The following is a 20,724-nucleotide window of genomic DNA, read 5'->3' as shown; positions in this document are numbered from 1 at the left end:
TAGATAAAAATGTATTAGGTAGATAGAAAATTTGTTCATTCTGTAGATAAAAATCATTCTCATTAGATGCCTTCGTATACAGATACACTATGTTTCAGATAAGTTGATGGGATTTTTTGTATTCTACAAAGTTCTAGAGATGGTAAAATGCCTTTGATGGTCATATTTTTAGTTTCCTCATCCTGTAGGAAGGAAAGTAATGTATTCGGTCAAAATTTTCGATGGTAAGAACTTTACAGAAATAAAATTCTGAGCCGTTCAAAAAGATACGAAGGGTGACCATCTAATGTGAAACATAGTGTACCTATATTTATTTACCTTTTGATATGTATTATAACAAAATTCAGTATTATTTAATAATAATTATTTATTTTATCTTTTTTGTTTTTATAGAGAGTACCTTTGTTATAAATTTTAAAATAAGAATACCTTACCTATTATATTAATAAAGTTATTTCCTTATAGTAAATTACCTTTATCTTTGAAAGAAAAGAAGAAATTGAAATAAAATAAACAATTGTTTTAAATTGTCTTAGAGAAAGAAAATTGTAATTTATAAAAGACATTGAATGGATGGACCCGGTTCCCAATAGCTTCCTAATGAATCACTGAAGTTAAGCTTTGTTGTACATGATCGCTATCTGGATGGGTGACCATCTGGACAGTCGCGTGATGTTAGTTTTTCCCGGGTCCTCGCCAAAAGATGGGTGTTCTACTTTCCTCCTATATCATAACTATATTATGTACCTAATGGAGAAGAGAGAAGGAAGGCGGACCCGAAGAGATGAGAGGGGGGGTTTCATCAATTCTGTCTCATATCTCAGAGGAATGACTGCAAGTCTCTTCTCTATTTCACTTGGCTGTTTCATTATCACATGTGCTCTTCCTATTGCCAGGTTAGATAACAATACCAGAGTTTACCTTATCCCTCAAGTTACGTATTTCAATCGTTTTTTTTAGGATTATTTTTCCATGACAGTTTTATTTATTGAAACTTAACAAAATAACAAAGTTATTGACATTTTGAACACTTTGAGGTCATACGTCGTAGTTTTTATGTTGATTTGTGATCGTGGTTGCTAACAGAGTAACAGGTAAGTGATGCTTCAACTTGATTCTTTTATTTGGAAGACTTTTTTCCTGTTTGGAGGAGAGATTTGGTCTGAACTTGAGAGTCCAGAGTCCAGTACCCAATCGTACTCAACGTACTATGCCTACTTTGATGGATCTACGTGTTTCGGGTTCTGAAAGTATTTGAACAAGCAATGTGAGATCTAAGTTTCAACTCGATTTTTCCTTTGTTTTGTGTGTCTGTCTGGTCTGTTTATTTGTTATGAAATAAGGCCCCCTAATCCGCGTAATATTGATCATGTTTTGATATGTCATTTCATCTTTTCGCGGGGTTTTAACCAGCACTCTTGTGCTCTTAAGAGAGCAGCATGTGATGCTTTCTTGCTTACACAGAGTTGGTCACTCATCCAGATAGAAACCACACTCAGTGATGGAGAAATTTTAATTATAATCCAGCCATTTGCCATCGTATGCGAACACTTCAGACGGGATGTGTAGACAAATACGTAAGATAGAGACATGTGAAAAGAACAGAACCTTACAGAATCCTGAAAACCACGGGACTACCTTCGAAGGTACTGAGTTCAATTCCCGAATATTATCCCTTAAAAACCTAAACGTGAAGAAAGAGTCAAGCTCTTGACCAACTCCCCAAAAATCGCACAAAATCAAAGGTTTATCTTTAGGGGAAGCGGATCTATGAAGTTGAGGTGCTCTGATTAAACTTTGTATACTGCGAAGCACGGGCCAAACGGTCAATGTGTAGACAAAAAGCCCACTCCGAGGCTTAGGTGTAGGGGCCCTAAACTAAAGGACGTGCTAAGCTTCCACAAATCTAGGGGCGAATGGCTATTGGTACTCCATAACACAAGGTCAATAAGTCAATATACGAAAAACCAAACAGTAGATACAGTCAGAACATAGCTATGTATACCTACAAGGTAACACTCTGGAAGGACAGGTAGTACAAATATGTAGGTGTCCATTAGGGAATCGACAAAGATCAATATAGGTACCTAAAGCTGTGTCCACACATAGTCGATCAACCGTCGATCGATGTGGACTGAAACGTCCACACTGCCTCGACAACATAGATTCACCTCGTCGATCGACGGCCGCTGACTATATGGACACAGCTCAAGAATGACAGAAACAGAGGAGGAATAGACAAAAAATGGTAATTTACCCAAGAAAAAGAAGAAGAAGAAGAAGAAGAAGAAGAAGAAGAAGAAGAAGAAGAAGAAGAAGAAGAAGAAGAAGAAGAAGAAAACGACGACGACGAAGAAGAAGGAGGAGGAGGAGGAGGAGGAGAAGAAGGAGGAGGACAAGAAAAAGAAGAAGAAAGGAAGAAGGAGGAGAAAAAGAAACGTGAGAGTGAAAGTGTGATGATGACTATTTCATAACACAATGACATATGGCTTTCAGTTACCTTGTACAGCGGAACAATACGCTAGAAATAGAGAGGGTGCGGCACTCTGGCCATACTCGTATGTACTTAGGTAACTAATGTAATAAGGTAGGTACTTCATTATGCGGAATCCCAATAGTCTCGGAAATGTTTCAATTTTAGTGTAAGGACACTCACGATGGGAATAAGGTAGGTACTTCATTATGCGGAATCCCAATAGTCTCGGAAATGTTTCAATTTTAGTGTAAGGACACTCACGATGGGTTTTTTTTTGAGCAGGGCCGGAATTTAGGAGGGGCACCCCACCCCCTCGAGCTTGATTTTTTGCCTTTACTATAGGCAAAACTCTGATTTTCCACCTTTACTGCAGGCGAAACTCCGAAAATTTGATTTGGAGCACATCACTTTCGGACCCACCCTTGCTCCCCGGCCCCGACAAAATTATGTATAAGGCCCTGTTTCTGAGTAAGGTATGTACGTATGTGAGTGCCTAGCTTTGTTCTTTACGAGTATAACATGTACATGGTTAAATCTCCAAATAACATCGACATTGGGTCTCATCCAGACCACTAGGCTTGTATAGTCAACTATGGCATGTATGTGTCATACATTGTAAGTTAATTTACGAGTATAACATGTACATGGTTAAATCTCCAAATAACATCGACATTGGGTCTCATCCAGACCACTAGGCTTGTATAGTCAACTACGGCATGTATGTGTCATACATTGTAAGTTACATGTACCTATTGTGCTGTATAGGTACCAAATACCTACCTACCTACACATTATGTATCTTGGAATAATAATAATATCTATCTAAACATTTAATTTACATAATTAGGTACTTGTGTGTGTGTGTGTGTTTTTTTTTTCAACTATAACACGTACAATGTCCCCGCTGTTCTTTGAGCTTGAAATCGTGGGATTACCTAATCTCGGAAAATCTTAGCCAAATGGAATGCTCTGTCAACATCAATTACCTATGTAGGTACCTATACCTACTTACATCTGCAATTCTATAAATGAATAAGCAGGTACATCCTTTATCTATACCTACAGAAGTATCCCGAAAAAAAGTATGCTAGAAGATTTTGGTAGAGGGAGGGAACATTTTTTGACGACTAGGTACATGTTAGGGGCTAAAGCCAGTTTGCAGTTTTGCTGGCATTCTAATCAGCTCGTCTGGTTAATCTGGAAAGTGTAGGGATGATAATAACGTTATCTACTTCACTTACTTTTTTATGTTGGACAGATTTCGCCTCACGTTATGGTCTCACGATGGGTTTTTTTGAGCAGGGCCGGAATTTAGGAGGGGCACCCCACCCCCTCGAGCTTGATTTTTTGCCTTTACTATAGGCAAAACTCTGATTTTCCACCTTTACTGCAGGCGAAACTCCGAAAATTTGATTTGGAGCACATCACTTTCGGACCCACCCTTGCTCCCCGGCCCCGACAAAATTATGTATAAGGCCCTGTTTCTGAGTAAGGTATGTACGTATGTGAGTGCCTAGCTTTGTTCTTTACGAGTATAACATGTACATGGTTAAATCTCCAAATAACATCGACATTGGGTCTCATCCAGACCACTAGGCTTGTATAGTCAACTATGGCATGTATGTGTCATACATTGTAAGTTAATACATGTACCTATTGTGCTGTATAGGTACCAAATACCTACCTACCTACACATTATGTATCTTGGAATAATAATAATATCTATCTAAACATTTAATTTACATAATTAGGTACTTGTGTGTGTGTGTGTGTTTTTTTTTTCAACTATAACACGTACAATGTCCCCGCTGTTCTTTGAGCTTGAAATCGTGGGATTACCTAATCTCGGAAAATCTTAGCCAAATGGAATGCTCTGTCAACATCAATTACCTATGTAGGTACCTATACCTACTTACATCTGCAATTCTATAAATGAATAAGCAGGTACATCCTTTATCTATACCTACAGAAGTATCCCGAAAAAAAGTATGCTAGAAGATTTTGGTAGAGGGAGGGAACATTTTTTGACGACTAGGTACCTACATGTTAGGGGCTAAAGCCAGTTTGCAGTTTTGCTGGCATTCTAATCAGCTCGTCTGGTTGACTACGCGTTGACGTACAGTGAAGATAAAAACACACTATCATCACGTCACGTGACGTGACGTAATAACGTGATGGTAGTGTGGCTGTCCTGAACGAAGTTACCTACAATATAATGGGAAAACTTTGAACTCCATCTTTCTGACTCCCCATGACTTCACGTGATGTGATGATAGTGTGTTTCTACCTTAATAAGCATTGAAGAGGTCAAAAGAAGTGAGAAGTGACAGATTTTGATTAATATTCAGTTCAAAAACTGGGGAGTGGACGAGTGAAAGAATTCAATGTGAACTCTTGAAACCTCTAAAGATAATGGATAACACGAACTATGGACTGTATGGAGGTGTCAAACTTTGAACACAATAGTCCAAGTTCAATGCCTATAATGAGTGCGAATTAACGCTTAACCTGCGTCATTGTGAATCAAGATTAAAATTAACATCTTAAGATATGTATTACCAACAGAGGTCAACGGTCCCCTGTCTGGAAAATGTTTAGATCATAATCTGAATCGGATCGTGGTTCTGATGATGAATCTGATCTCATGAGATCATGGATGAATTAAGAGTTATGTTTAGAACATTGATAATACTTAGATAGGTAGGTACCTATACATAGGTAAGTACTTAGATAATGCCTAGATAGCTCGGTACCTACACCTGAAAAGTTAGGTTGGTATTTTATTTCAAGAGGTAGGTATACCTAATGTCCAAAGAAGTTCAAGAGTTATGTTTAGAACATTGATAATACTTAGATAGGTAGGTACCTATACATAGGTAAGTACTTAGATAATGCCTAGATAGCTCGGTACACCTGAAAAGTTAGGTTGGTATTTTATTTCAAGAGGTAGGTACCTATACCTAATGTCCAAAGAAGTTCAAATGCCGCAGTGCCATGGCGCCATACTATTTTGCCATATATTTAGCGAAATTTGGAAAAATGCCATGAAACGCCTAAAAAGCCTTATTTTGCCATACATTTTGCCATATTTTAAGTATTTTTAGGGGACAATATAAAACTTTAAGAACAATGATTTTTTTGCAAGAAAAAAAAAAAAAAAAAAAAAAAAAAAAAAAAAAACTAAAAAACCCACAAAAAAAAACAAATAGTTGTTATGCATTTGGGGAAACATCTAGCATGAGAGGTGAATTCCTACGTAAAAAGTCTTCAAAAATCCAAATCTGAAGTCAAAACACGCAAAAATATTATTTTAAAAACGTTGAAAATTCAAATTTTATTTGACGTTACAAGGAAAAATGTAAAAACAATTGCCTCTGATTCTTTAAAAAGTCGCTTATTTTGCCATGTTTTGAAAAGAGAGAGTTTATCAAAAATAGACCTTTACCTGAATTGCAACAATGTAAGGATTTCCTGCAATCTTATGGGTTCCTTCATTTTGGGTTGATGACTCATTGCTGTCACATTGATCTGGATGAACGTTCTATTGCACTCGGATAACGAACCATATCGGTTTAGGATAAAGTTTCCCCCGGACGGGAATCGAAGGAACTACGTTAACTACGACAAGATTGACCCGGTAATAATCGGAAAATTTTTTGGCCAATTTGAATATTCTTAATCCTGAGTTGTTAAACCGCGGCATCAAGGTACATCGGACCCTGTTATCTGTGGAAAAGTGTTATTTTAGTTATAGGGTTATAGCTAACGCCAATATTCAAATATTGAATAGATCAGTTGCGCTTACTTGGGTGATGTTTCAAAGTCATAGAGCAGGAAAAATGAGGACCAACGGAATTTTTCTTTTTCTTCTACGACTTCTAGATTCCGAGATAAATCGATTTAAAAAATACCGGTAAATCGTGAAGTTTGACGTCACGGCATACGCTCCCGTAGGCAATGACGTCATAATTCATGACTCCCGCTTCGTTTGTTTGTGCGCAAGCGTTTCTGCGCAGTTCGACGTGAAATCTGACGTCACAATTTTTTGAACTTTTTCATTAGAACGGCAATTAAAAATTGAATTTTCGACCTTTTAAAGTTACTTTTTCGGAGTTTCGACCTCAGATTTGGATTTTTCACTACTTTTTACGTAGGAATTGACCATTTATTAATAATTTTTACCCATTTGCAACTCCTCCATTATGACGTCATCGCCTACGGGAGCGTATGCCGTGACGTCAAAGTTCACGATTTATCGGTATTTGTTAAATCAATTTATCTCGGGAAAAGTCGTAGAAGAAAAAGAAAAATTCCGTTGGTCCTCATTTTTCCTGCTCTATGACTTTGAAACATCACCCAAGTAAGCGCAACTCATCTATTACAGGATAATTCCACCCATATTTAATAATAACCATATTGCCATGTTTTTTAGTGTCATATTTTGGAAAAATAAGTGCCATATTCTGCTAATGTCTAAATCATTGGTCGCGTACCTTTGTAGACCTGGAAATGAACAGGATAATTCCACCCATCAAATTCCACCGGGCGGGAATCGAACTCACGATATAGCGCTTGCAAGGTAGATTCACAGGGGATATTAGATGCCCCACAGGGACATCACATTCAGGGACCCCCAAAATGATGCATAGGTACGCATGTATTTTATGTTAGTCCAGGATTCTTACACGATTAAAAAATCGAACTCCTCTTATACATAATATACATATAAACTAGCTGAATTCCGTCGCTTCGCTCCGGAATCCCGCTAGTTCATCCCGAGGCATGGCCAAACTTGTAGAAAATAATAAAGGAAGTAAAAATACGGTCGCGCTGCGCGCTCCCTATTAGCTGCATAGTTATCAAACTAAAAACATACCTAAACGAAACTCGAAAAGTTGGTCGAGAGCGGAACATTTCTCTCCCGCAGTCTCTGCACTCTGTGTATTTCTTATGGAAATTTTAGCGATCAAAAACTGATCTATCTCAGGATCGATTTAGATTTTCGCAAAATCCTTTCTTATTGCACACTAGACCATAAAAGGAATATTCCTACCAAATTTCAGCTTTCTAGGTGTTGTGGTTCAGGAGATAGAGCGATCAGTGTGTGAACTATGAAATGTGAACTGTGAATGAGTAAATGGATCTTGTTTTTATAATATAAGATTTCGGTACATACCTACCTACAGCTTTCTAGGTGTTGTGGTTCAGGAGATAGAGCGATCAGTGTGTGAACTATGAAATGTGAACTGTGAATGAGTGAATGGATCTTGTTTATAAGATTTCGGTACATACCTACCTACAAATTTAATAAATTTCGGTACCTACCAACAAATAAATTTCGCTCCGAGCCACGTTGGCAACACTGTTCAAAACGAAAAGGTGAAAAAAATAATCGATATTTGAAGTATCGATGCTTTGAGGTATCGATATCAGCGATTCAGCGCATCTATTCAAGCCAATGTTGCCAGATGCAAGGAAATTTCTCTACTTTCCACTCACAGGGAAATTTTGAGCTACCTGGGATTTTTTTTTCCCCAAAAAATTTTTTTTTTTTTTTTTTTTTTTTTTTTACTGTTTATGTACCTCTACCTATCTAATTAGATGTAATTATTCTTCAATTTTCAATTTATTAGCATACCTTGCAGGTTTCTTAGCATGGGGTTTTTGATTTAACTGTTATAGGTATCCTTCCATTAAGATAAAAGGGTTTTCCATGACAAGGGATTCAATAAATTTCATGAAATTTAGACTAATAGTTCAGGATTAATAATTATAAAAATGAACCATGGAACCACTTTTGGATTGCTTTGAGAATGCACCATTTAGGTTTTCTAATAATTTTTGAATGAACTACCTACTCAAGTACTTGTCTGTATAACATTTTGCCTTCTTATGTTTATTTTATAAAAAACTACCTATCATGAATAATAATTATGATAATGGTGAATGTTATTTTGTCCCTTCCGATTTAGTGTGTAGGTATTATCTCATTCTTTATTTATTATTATTATTATTATTATTATCATTATTTTCTCTCATACAATGTTTCGTAATTGTACCTATGGTGTGTTACATTGGTAGATACATGTATGGATGTATGTAATGTATGTACCATTGTTAGGCTCTATCACCCCAACGAGCGAAAAAATCGATCACTCCGCGGTCTGTCATCAGTTACAAAATGCACCAACCCCTTTTCCTAGCTAATCCACACTCCGGGGTCTAGGGTTTAAAAAAATTCTCAAATTATCAACCAACAAAAGCAAATTCGAGATTGAGAAAAAGAAATGGATCTCTATATGTACTGTACTTACCTTATTCCACGGACCTTTACTTACATTACACCCTATACCTCATTCCGCAGAGTGATCTATTCTCAAGCTCAACTGCTCACCCAAACTCCGAAAAGCTAGGATAAATAAATCACCCAGGGTATTCCCGCTTTTCTATTTCACAAATCTCTTTTGTTTTTACATACTTTTATTTAATCGTTTGAAAAAAAAATAATAAAAAAAAATCAACCTGTTATTTGATAGAAAAAATGTGTTTATTTTTGTTATTTACTTTACAAATGTTATCTTTGTCGCATTGTTCATACTGATTTATTATCTATCTCTAAACTCTAAACTAATTTAAAATTTGGTTAGGTATTTTATTTTTGAATCAATAAAACAACGATTAAAAAATCGAACTCCTCTTTGTTTTTCTTTTCCTCTCTTCATCAGCAGAGAAGATGTCACGTGGAAATCTAGGTACATTACATAGGTGCTTATTAGATTATTTGGCAAGAATGTAGAACGGATGCTGTTCTAAACTTATATTATTATTATATTTATTTATTTATTTATTTAACCTATATGTATTACTTATTATTAGATAAGTATAAGTATTTATTCTTATGAAAAACTTCCGACACACAAAGTTGAGTGGAAAAGAGCCATGTTTTGGAGAGCTTCGTCGAATGTACAGAAACACCATCACATTCTGAATTTTAACCTTTTATTGTGGTCCCAGCCATAAAGATATGAGATCAAGTATCTTCATAATTTGATGATAGGTACCCATCTTTTTATGAACCTGGCTCAAACTCTAAGAGAATTGGTATTAATCTCTAGAACAACTAAGAGCTTGTCACCATTATTTTAATTCCTGGGGAGATGGATCATCACTTTTTGAATCAAAATCTGATAAGAAATGGTGTGTGATTAATTATTTTACTTGTGAAAAAACAGGAGATAAACTAGGCATGTCTAGTACCTATAGGACACGTGACTTGAGCTGTACATAGGTTCGAATAAACTACACTCAAAAGGTAAGCATACAGCTGTACGAGTAGGTTTAAAAAAAGAAGTTGTGACTTTCGTTAGAAATAAATTTAATAGCTCACCCCTAAAGGAGATTTAGCTAACAAAGAGAGGAAGGTCAGATGAAAACAAGAATGAAGAAGACGGGATTAGAAAATGAGTGGACCAAGAACGCCAGTCTCGTTAGCTTGGAGGGTAGCGCGTATGTCCTAAGCGCTAGGTCGAGATTCGTTCTCGGAACGGCTGGCTTTCTCCTACCCTGTCTTCCTTATATCTTCGCTTTTGAGATGATAAGACCTTAGCAACAGTTCCTTCTATCGAACCTCTTGAGGAAAAAAATCAAGAACTAACAGATTTAACTGATTACCTGCCTCCAGTGGCGTAGCGTCCATGTAGGGCGTGTATGGCGGCCATACACTCAAAATTTACTCAAATACCCTTAAATAGGTACGTCAGACTCCAAAAAATTGGGGTCAAGGGGGCCGCTGGTCCCCCCAAGAGGACCCCTTCCCGTACCTTCGAGCTTAATTTTTCTCCTGTACTGTAGGCTAACCTTTGAAATTTTGGAGCATCCACCCCCCCCCCTTAGAGTTTGGATCCTTGGGCCCCCCACCTGTCCTACACGCCTTACACTTGACTTTAGACCACGCTACGCCACTGCCTGCCTCTGAAGTACCGAAAAGCCTGATTGCTGTAGAAACTGGTGTGTTTCCTAACTTTGCTAGGTAGTGGGTACCTAGACCTACTAAGGTATCGCAATCGAAATAGAATTGTCTCCCCACTAGACTCAGCTAGAGTAACCGGTTCTGATCTACTATTGATGGCAATTACATATTAAATTTTCAGGTTCCCATTCACTAGATGGCCACAATACTAACTTTGCTAGGTAGTGGGTACCTAGACCTACTAAGGTATCGCAATCGAAATAGAATTGTCTCCCCACTAGACTCAGCTAGAGTAAAGAGTAACCGGTTCTGATCTACTATTGATGGCAATTACATATTTAATTTTCAGGTTCCCATTCACTAGATGGCCACAATGATGAGTAGTGCGGCGTTAATATTTATTCTGGACATCACTATTGTGTTGGCTATTGTAAGAGGTAAGCTCTGGAAAAAATAATAATAATATGTAATAACTAATAAACTGGTGTGCGAGTAAATATCAAACGACTTTAGATTAGGTTCCTTACGGAACTACGTACAAAATAAGTAGATAGGCATTTTGTCCGCCACTCAGGCTCAAATCTGAGCGTGAGTGTAGTAATAACTAATAAACTGGTGTGCGAGTAAATATCAAACGACTTTAGATTAGGTTCCTTACGGAACTACGTACAAAATAAGTAGATAGGTATTTTGTCCGCCACTCAGGCTCAAATCTGAGCGTGAGTGTAGTAGTTTCAACTAGTTTCACACTTCAAAAATAAATTTGATCCCAAGGGCAATTAAACCTACCCTTAACACATCTGGAGTCTACCAGAAGTCCTGTGATGTGTTCCAATCCACTCGACCCATAAAAGAATTAAGGACTTAATTATAAAGATGTGTCCACACATAGTCGACAGCCGTCGATCGATTTAATGTGAATCGATATGGATCGACGGGCGGTCGACTATGTTTGGACATACCTTTAGAAATGCTGTGAACGATATAGGTATATTTGTTATTCCTTTGATTACTCAGGTGAGGACAGCGTGTGTCCAGGTGGTGCTCCCGTCACCTATGTCAAAATGTCAGGCCTGGTGCCTCACACTACAGAGCAGCCTAGTATATTGTACGCTGCACTACCCGGAATGGCTATCACTGCAGAGTGCTATAACAGGTAGGTAAGTCCGTCACCTATGTAAAAATGTCAGCAGAAAGTAACCCGTTGAAATATTTGCAATCGAAAAACGAGTACAATTTTTTGTCGATGGTGGGATTCGAACCCGGGATCTTCTGCATGGCAAGCGTGTTAGCACTGGGCTAATCGTATAATTTTTTGGTTTTCCAGTTCCTGATCCTCCCGGTAGCTCCTGCTGGCATGAACCATTATACAATAGGACCATAACTCAGGTGGACCTTCAGATTGAAAATATCCCCATTGAACAGGTAATGACGATACTAACAGCTAGTTGGTATTGGTATAACTAGGGCCATCGGCTGTAATAAACGCCCTATGTCACTGCGACCTGGCCTCAGAAGCTCAGGACTCTCAAGTCTATGGCAATTAATTCTTTCTTTCTTCTGATAATTTCTTTCTATTCCATTCGAGCTTCAAGTAGATGGTCTCCTCCAATTTTCCAAGCATTTTTGATCTCCATTATGGTATTTTCTGTATATTTATAATTTGTGTGAATGAAAATTTTGTATTTGTCCACAGTGTCGAGATCGATGCGAGACGGAAGAATATTTCAAATGCCGAGGATTTACGTACAGGTGTCCCGCCAATAACAGAGGTGGCTCAATGTGTCTTCTGCATTCTGATGATTCCCATAACAGAGCCTCCCTGGTGGAATCCCCTTGTACTACCTACGTAGAGAAGTTGACTTGTATTGATCGTAAGTACCTACGACCTTCAGATTCAAAAGCCAGCCTAGTTAGCTTGGTTGGTAGCGCGTCTGCCTTGTAAGCGCTAAGCCGCGGGTTAAATTCCCTCCCGGGGCGGATTTTACCCTGAACGGATAATGTTCGTTCTCTGAACAGCTGGCTTTCTCCTATTCTGCCTTCCTTCTCTCTTCGATTTCGGGATGATAAGAACTTGGCAGTTACAGTTACCTCTATCTTTGTCACAAAAGATCTAACCAGGTCGCAGTGACCAAGGGCGTTTATTAAAGCCGATGGTCCTACTTATAACAATACCAAAATACCTCTATCTTGAAAAAAAAAGTGGAAAAAAGGGTCTCTCTACACCTACAGTGTTTTTGTCCTCTTTCAGTCAAAGTGTCGTGCGATCGAGTCAACATGTTGGTGACCTATCGAACCCCCCACTTTCAAGGTCGACTATTCGCCTTAGGACATTCGGATTATTGTGGTGTGATTGGTACGGGTGAGCCTTTGACTACACTGGTTCTGCCATTACCAGGCTCGGACCCTGGCCAATACAACCAGTGTGGAGTCATACAGGCACGGTCTAATAGTGACAGGTAAACTAGAAGTCTCTGTAGTACCAAGATAGTTCATTCAAAAATCTTCCACTTCCCAAAATAATAATAATAAAATCACCTTCACACTTACAGTGCAAAACTGGTTCAGTAATCACAAAATTCAAAGGTGTGTTCACACATAGTCGATCGGCCGTCGATCCACATCGACGGCCGACGAATATGTAGGGACACACCTTAATAGATCTCAATGATACGTCACGTGACGTAACATGATGGTAATGTGGCCTGTCCTGAACGAAATTACCTACGAAAGTACATTTTTCTGACTTCACGTGACGTCATGTGGTGGTAGTGTGTTTCTACCTTAAGGTACTTAACCCGTGTGAATGAGCTTTGCGCGGTTCTCATCATATTGCTTTCGTCTCTTGTACAGAACCTTGGCCACTGCAGTGATTGTGGTTCAACAACACCCCATCATTCAAACCATAGCGGATCGCGTGGTCAAAGTATCTTGCGTTATGAGCGACTTCTATGGGAAAGGACTGGTTCGTCCCAATATACCCAACATTACTCTGGAGACTGACTTTGGTGTAGCAGAACCCAAGTAAGTACCCGCAACAATTTAAGGAACGAATTATACGAGAGGTGGCTCACCCAATGTCAAAATGTCAGGACTGGTACCTCACACTACAGAGCAGCCTAGTATATTATACGCTGCACTACCCGGGATGGCTATCACTGCAGAGTGCTATAACAGGTAGGTAAGTCCGTGATGGTAGGTAAGTCCGTCACATATGTCAAAATGTCAGGACTGGTACCTCACACTACAGAGCAGCCTAGTATATTATACGCTGCACTACCCGGGATGGCTATCACTGCAGAAGTGCAGAGTGCTATAACGGGTAGGTAAGTCCGTGATGGTAGGTAAGTCCGTCACATATGTCAAAATGTCAGGACTGGTACCTCACACTACAGAGCAGCCTAGTATATTATACGCTGCACTACCCGGGATGGCTATCACTGCAGAGTGCTATAACAGGTAGGTAAGTCCGTGATGGTAGGTAAGTCCGTCACATATGTCAAAATGTCAGGACTGGTTCCTCACACTACAGATCAGCCTAGTATATTGTGCGCTGCACTACCCGGTATGGCTTGATAGCCATCAGGTAGGTAAGTCCGTGATGGTAGGTAAGTCCGTCACCTATGTCAAAATGTCAGGCCTGGTTCCGCACACTACAGAGCAGCCTAGTATATTGTACGCTGCACCACCCGGGATGGCTATCACTGCAGAAGTGCAGAGTGCTATAACGGGTAGGTAAGTGCGTCATGGTAGATAAGTCCGTCACATATGTCAAAATGTCAGGATTGGTTCCTCACACTACAGATCAGCCTAGTATATTGTACGCTGCACTACCCGGGATGGCTATCACTGCAGAAGTGCAGAGTGCTATAACAGGTAGGTAAGTCCGTCACATATGTCAAAATGTCAGGACTGGTTCCTCACACTACAGATCAGCCTAGTATATTGTACGCTTCACTACCCGGGATGGCTATAACTGCAGAAGTGCAGAGTGCTATAACAGGTAGATAAGTCCGTCACATATGTCAAAATGTCAGGACTGGTTCCTCACACTACAGATCAGCCTAGTATATTGTACGCTTCACTACCCGGGATGGCTATAAGTGCAGAGTGCTATAACAGGTAGGTAAGTCCGTTGTGAGACTTGTGAGGGGGTTTTTTCATGTCAATATCAAGCTGCGCTATTGCGGTTGGCTTTAGCTCGATCAGGAAAGAAAGCAAAATGACAGCGTCGCCGCCGGTCGGCAGGCATTTGAGACATTTTACCCATCCCTTTTGCATACTTTTTAATTTACTCTTACTAGGGGGCAGCTCTGGCTACGCCCATGACCCTATATTTCCAACTAGTGGCCCGCGAAGCTTTTAGATTGGGACCCCTCGGGCTTAATTTTTAGTCCGTCCTTCCTTTATTATTACAATAGTAATAAAAAGGTATAAGGGACGGACTATTATTGTTGCTCTTTTACTATGGGGTGGACTCCGGAAATGGAGCATCCACCCCCCATCTCCTCAGGAAAATCCTGAATACGAGCCTGCTCCCCTGTGTATGTGGCACATGGAAGTTGGAAATCCCTGCCCTAAATGAAAGGTCAGTATGTGAATCCGCCCATGAGCATTTAGATTTTAGCATATGACTATCACAAATTCCCAATGATTTGAAACATTTATGTCGATTATTTTTGACAGATGCAAGCATTCTGCAGAGTGTACGGGCTTCATCATTGATTACATTCAAGGTGCCTGTTATAAAGTCAACCTTCATCATGAGACCGAACAGTATTTGTTCTCACCCAACTCTAGCTACTTCAAGAAAGTTTGCCTCAAAGGTGAGTACTAAACGTTCTTTAGGGGAATATCGGTTCTGATAACTTTTTGTGAATATTGTGCATTCAAATTCATACATTAAGCTGTGTCCACACATAGTCGACGCCGTCAATCGACGAGGTGAATCTTTGTTGTCGAGGCAGTGTACGGTTTCAGTCGATCGACGGCGTCGACCATGTGTGGACTCAGCTTTAAGTAGGTACCTACCTATACCTAAATAGGTATCGGACTATTATTTAATCATTCTATAACTAGCTACCTATTTGCTTTCTGCACACCTTTTGACTTACGATGGGCACATAATAATGAGCTCATGTCCAAATAAAACTCTGTGCTATGTTGCACCAGACTAGAAATAAAACATATTGAGGAATGAGAACGCACATACCTACTGATGAAGTAAAAGAAGTTCTTCTTTTTCCCCAGTTCCACCACACTGTATCAAGCGTGCCTGGCCTGTGGACATCGCCCCAAACACTCAACTCTTGGGCTACCAACACACCACTATCACCGGAGTGGTTGACAAGTGGCACTGCGCTCAACTCTGCCTCACGGGCAAAACCGAGTACGGGCGTCAACTGGACAAACCGCTATGTAAGAGTGCCCAGTATCAGGCCTGGTCTAGAACTTGTACGCTGAGCGCGGAGACCAAACGAAGTCAGCCGGAAGCGTACGGCCCTGACCCCCTGGGACAGACGGATTATATTGAGAACCAGTGTGCTGAGTGTAAGTTTTAAACAGTAACCACACATTTTTGTTTTTTAAAAAGATTAATATTTCACCGCCGTTTTAATAATGAAACAATTTTTTTTTTTTTTTTTACTCCCAGTTCCCCTTGTTCAGTGGTTCATTTCTGTTAATAGATCAAGATCCCTGAAGATTTTTTTTTTTAATGATGTTCTATGACTATGAAAATACCCAATAGCTACACATTTTTTTAGGGATTTTGAAAGTTGGTTTCTTTTCGCTGGTTCCTTTCTGCTTAATGCTGTCCATTTATTGGAGAGAGAGGAGGAATTTTCAATTGTGTTAAGCATACTTAAATGCTTGTCACAAACATCGTTCCTCAATATTATTACACCTAGTTAAACTGTCTAATTATTGACTTCTCGAGACGAGACGGAGCTTAATACTAAACGCACTTACCTGTTCCTCACAGAGTACAAACCGGGATTCATGCAGATAGCACCCACTCTCTACCCTCATCTATCACGCCTCATGCACACTTGAGAATAGTCGATCTACAACATGGCGGGTTGGAAGCTTCCGAGACTCAGCTGGGACAAGATCTGGAGCTGGCCATCGACATTGAACCTCCTTTCAGTAAGATCGAGATAGGATATTGTGTATTAGATTTTTTTTATTTTATTTATATTTATTAGAGTGATTTTATTTTTAATAATAAATTTTGCTCTTTCTCTAACTTCGTAGATAAGCTACATGACTTTTAAGTAGGATTCGATACACATATGAACCTACGATAAAAAAAGGTAAACTTCAAATTTCCCCATGACCTTATGGTTAAGGCGGTGGTTATACAAAGGGCTAGGCTAGGCAAAAGTTCGCTTTTTCCTCTATTTTTCATGCCTAGCCTAACCTTGTGTACCTAATATCCGAGACCTCGTTCAGACTGCTGTGGTAAAAAGACTTTTTAGTCCTCTTCGGTCAGGATAAAAAAGTTATATTCTATTTTACCTATAACTAGAACTGGTAAAAGGATTTTTTAGTCCCATTCGCGAAGGATAAACAAGGTATATTCTATTCTACCTATAACCACAAGCTCAAGTTCCATTGATGTTTTATACACAAAAAGCCCAATCTGAGGCTTAGGTGTAGGGGCTAAATAGTCCTAAAGGATGGGTTAAGCTTCTACGAATCTACATTGATGTTTCCTCAGATGTATCCATGGTGCGTGCAGGCCATCTCGTAGCGTCCTCAGGAGATGGTCGGGACTCTCTGCTCCTCCTAGACTACCGAGGCTGCCCCCCTGATGTTCGTACCTTCCCGGCCCTCACCCCTCATCCTGATCCTGGGGTCAATGCCCTCTCCGCCATTTTCAAAGCCTTCCGCTTCCCCTCGTCTCCCATTTTAAGATTTTCCCTCGTCCTCACCTTCTGTGAGACCGTGTGCCAACCGGTAAGTGAATGTAAGAACCAGGAACATGTGTAGGTACGTAAGTAGAAGATGATTTTTTAAATCTGGAACAAGAACGAATTTAGGAAGATTATTTTAATGATAAAACTAAATGGACAACAAGCTGGGCCCGTCCCTCCGGGAATTTTTAAGCCCGTAGTTTACTCGATCGTGGTTAAAGAAAATTAGTAGCTATGTACTATTATTAGATTATTACTCGCACTGCGTGTTCGGGAGGTTGCGTATACGGTCGCGCTGCGCGCTCCAAGGCTTCGCGGGGTTGTGCATGCGGTCGCGCTTCGCGCTCCCTTGTTTACGGTCGCGCTGCGCGCTCCTGGGGCTTCGCACGGTTGTGCATGCGGTCGCGCTGCGCGCTCCCTATTACTACATAATATAAATATGTTCCTACATACTTTCATCTTTCATGTAATGATTTAAAATCAAGACTAGAGCCCGTTCTTCCTTCCTTTTAAACTGCTACATTAGACGCATGTGGTCTGTGTCGTAGCATGCCCATCCCGTAGTATGTCCCTCATCAGATGGGCGATAAGGGACAATCCTCTGGACAAAATTTGCACCACCACTTTCGTGTTCCTGGTAGAAAGACCTTTAATTTGATATATAGGTCGACCAGGTTTGGATAAGTCTTTCTATGGGGACAGACACACAGACAGACACCGAAGCGAATACAATAGCCCGTCCACTATACCTTTTGTTATTACTATCGTAATAATAAAGGACGGGCTAAAAAGGGATTGGTAGAATGAAAAATAATAATAAAAAATTGATGAAGGAAAAAGAGAGAAAATGAGCATATTTATGAACCATTCGGCACTGAAGGTTGGTTGACTTCGCATTGGATGGAGTTAAGCGGAACACGAGATTGTTCCGTAATGAACCTAATAGAACGTCGTGCAATGTTCACACCAGATTTTTCAAGCTACACAAGGTAAGTCTTGAAATCGGTCCAACTATTTGTCTCTGATTTCAGATTGACTGTGGAAACGGTTTGGAATCTTACGGCAAGCGGAAACGTCGGGAAACTCCCTTGGGCACCAAATCCTCCAATGCTACCACTACACACCAGAAACGCAAAGAAGAAACCACGCCCCCTTCACCAAAAAATGAAGAGGACGCCACTGAAAATAACATACGACAGAAAGTGCCTCTCCAGCTTGCAATCATAGTAAGGCCCCTGTATCAGGACACGCCAATGACGGAGAATTTGAATGAAATGAATCCATCCGCTGGAGCAGGAGCTTCGTCAAGGCAAATACTGACGCACGGTTAGTGTTGAGAAGCTTTATTTTGAGTCCAAGCCAAAACGAACCCCCTCATCTTTTCAAATATTTACCATCAAAGAAAGAAAGAAAGGCTCCAAGGACACTATATCAGGGAGGCAAAGATCATTTAGCACATACTAAAATAATAAAATTACCTTTGAAAAGAAGAATACCCTTGGAGGGAACTGTAACTGCTAAGGTCTTATCGTCCCGAAAGCGAAGATAAAGACAAGATAGAAGAAAGCCAGCCGTTCCGAGAACAAACCTTATCCGTGTAGGATAAAATCCGCCCGGGCGGGAATCGAACCCGCGACCTAGCGCTTACAAGGCAGACGCGGTACCAACCAAGCTAACTAGGCTGGCTCCAGAGATCTTCTATGTGATGTAGTAGTTCCATGTGATCTCGTGTGCCTTTGTTTTGTTCCAGATGAAACCAACACAGTGTGTATGGAATGGGGCACGGTGTTGGCCGTCAGTTTGGCTTGGTTGTTCGTCCAGTTCTCATTCTTCATATGCTGCTGTTACCTCCTGTATTGTCGGCCCAAATACAAGAAGCATTCAGACCAAGACAGCTTGCAGATGGACTTTAAACCGAGACACGTCACGTGGGCTTCCGACAATATTCGAACGAGAACATGAGCGTAGTTAGATATTAGGATGTGTTCGAATTTTGCCTGTAAACTTGGCCCAGTAGGGTGGCCCTTATTTTTCGAAAGTTCGAAATGAAAGACGATCCCCCCTCCCCCCCTAAAATGGTTCCAATCTTCTTCTTCTTCTTCTTCTTCTTCTTCTTCTACTTCGCCTTCTCCCATGTTCAGATGGGGTCGGCGTTTGTCGTCGGCCTCTAAATCAGCTTTAGAGTGATCACTTTGAGGCCAACTGGTTTTGGCTAAACAAAATTTTCCGAGTGGGATGCCCTTCGCACTCAATCTTCGCTATTGATAGAGCGTGAGGAAATTTGGGCTAGTCTTCTCCCTGTTTATAGTCCCCTAGCTAGACGCTGATCTACTCTCTGTTTATAGTCCCTCAGCCAGACTAAAAAAATGGTTCCAATATAAATAAATAAAAATCTCTGAAAAGTTTCAGCTCTATCGGAAAAATGACCCATTTAAAATAGCCGATTGAGGGTTCCAATATAAATAAATAAAAATCTCTGAAAAGTTTCAGCTCTATCGGAAAAATGACCCATTTAAAATAGCCGATTGAGGGAAAAAAAATGGATTTTGAATAGTCTTCATTTTGAAGATTGTAGACCAATATTTTCAAACTCTATCCATTTTCCTGTGTATTACGCGTGTTCGATTCCCGCCCTGAGCGGACTTTATCCCTTTACAGACAAGATTCGTTCTCTGAACGGCTGGCTTTCTCCAATCCTATCCTCTTTTGTTACAGTTTCATCTATCATACCTCTTAAAAAATAAAATAAAAAAAAAACTGTATCCCCACATGCAATAAGTAGAACAAACTTTCACTCTCAGGACCTAGGAGGGAAAACAAAAATAGGATGAAAATTTGACAAAAATATCAAAGGATAAAACGAGATTTTAAGTGTATGAACGAGAAATGGAGAGGGAGAGAGAGGGGGAGAGAGAGAGAGAGAGAGAGAGAGAGAGAGAGAGAGAGAGAGAGAGAGAGAGAGGAAATAAAATGTAGGGGAAATTGATGGAGGTCAGTGGTGTCTTGTACAGGGAAACCACAAAGTGATTTATGTTTGTATCAGGAAGAGACAATATTGAAGTTGGGTGGTAATGTTAATATCAGAATACAGCTCTAGAGTGGGTGGTAAATATCAAAATACAGTACTCAAATGGGTGGTAAATAACAGAAAACCGTACTTGAGTGGGTGGTAAATGTAAGAATACAGCACTGAAGTGGGTGCTGGGTGGTAAATTCAGGCAATGGTTGTATCAGCAAGGTTCACCCATTCATACTGTGTGCGTATTGCGTATACAGGATGTCCTATGCCTAAAGTGAACATTTTGTATGAGATATGAAGAAAAGAACAAAAAAAAAAAAAATCAGAGTTCATTCTGATATAA

General features: G+C 39.9%; 3 protein-coding genes across 4 annotated transcripts in view; 2 read left to right on the top strand and 1 right to left on the bottom strand.

Annotated features, from left to right (window-relative positions):
- The first annotated feature begins 705 nt into the window (after positions 1-705).
- On the top strand, positions 706-19,483 carry LOC103516866. The gene is made up of 11 exons (XM_026828802.1): positions 706-1,094; positions 10,795-10,882; positions 11,463-11,594; positions 11,773-11,870; positions 12,142-12,319; positions 12,697-12,904; positions 13,299-13,469; positions 16,429-16,592; positions 17,167-17,405; positions 18,394-18,688; positions 19,113-19,483. Exons 2-11 carry the CDS (start codon positions 10,810-10,812, stop codon positions 19,322-19,324), a joined length of 1,770 nt encoding a protein of 589 aa, XP_026684603.1. The 5' UTR covers positions 706-1,094; positions 10,795-10,809; the 3' UTR covers positions 19,325-19,483.
- LOC113470503 lies at positions 13,658-16,045 on the top strand. The gene is made up of 3 exons (XM_026828993.1): positions 13,658-13,904; positions 15,132-15,271; positions 15,696-16,045. The coding sequence occupies exons 1-3, from the start codon at positions 13,783-13,785 to the stop codon at positions 16,004-16,006; spliced, it is 573 nt and encodes a 190-aa protein (XP_026684794.1). The 5' UTR covers positions 13,658-13,782; the 3' UTR covers positions 16,007-16,045.
- LOC103516660 (glutathione S-transferase C-terminal domain-containing protein) overlaps positions 16,475-20,724 on the bottom strand; it is a 31,875-nt gene continuing 27,625 nt past the window's right edge. Inside the window, exons 10-11 of one of the 2 annotated variants that reach the window (XM_026828955.1) lie at positions 17,381-17,467; positions 16,475-16,586 (exon numbers count right to left, since the gene is read on the bottom strand). The gene's annotated coding sequence lies outside the window, so the exon portion shown is untranslated. Of the gene's footprint in view, positions 16,587-16,632; positions 17,468-20,724 lie in introns of those variants that run through there. The other variant, XM_008481645.3, reaches the window with a different exon arrangement.

Source organism: Diaphorina citri, unplaced genomic scaffold, assembly GCF_000475195.1.
Source record: "Diaphorina citri unplaced genomic scaffold, Diaci psyllid genome assembly version 1.1 scaffold53, whole genome shotgun sequence".
Classification (NCBI taxonomy): domain Eukaryota; kingdom Metazoa; phylum Arthropoda; class Insecta; order Hemiptera; family Psyllidae; genus Diaphorina; species Diaphorina citri.
Note: the sequence above shows the minus strand (reverse complement) of the source record. Positions and strands in the feature narration are given on the sequence as shown.

Bases quoted from the DNA above. Each gene is read 5' to 3' on its own strand.
- LOC103516866 (XM_026828802.1), top strand. From the start codon at position 10,810: ATGGCCACAATGATGAGTAGTGCGGCGTTAATATTTATTCTGGACATC. The intron at 11,871-12,141 runs GTAATGACGATA...ATTTGTCCACAG, and splicing joins AAAATATCCCCATTGAACAG to TGTCGAGATCGATGCGAGAC. The intron at 18,689-19,112 runs GTTAGTGTTGAG...GTTTTGTTCCAG, and splicing joins AAGGCAAATACTGACGCACG to ATGAAACCAACACAGTGTGT.
- LOC113470503 (XM_026828993.1), top strand. From the start codon at position 13,783: ATGGTAGGTAAGTCCGTCACATATGTCAAAATGTCAGGACTGGTACCT. The intron at 13,905-15,131 runs GTAGGTAAGTCC...TATTTTTGACAG, and splicing joins ACTGCAGAGTGCTATAACAG to ATGCAAGCATTCTGCAGAGT. The intron at 15,272-15,695 runs GTGAGTACTAAA...CTTTTTCCCCAG, and splicing joins CAAGAAAGTTTGCCTCAAAG to TTCCACCACACTGTATCAAG.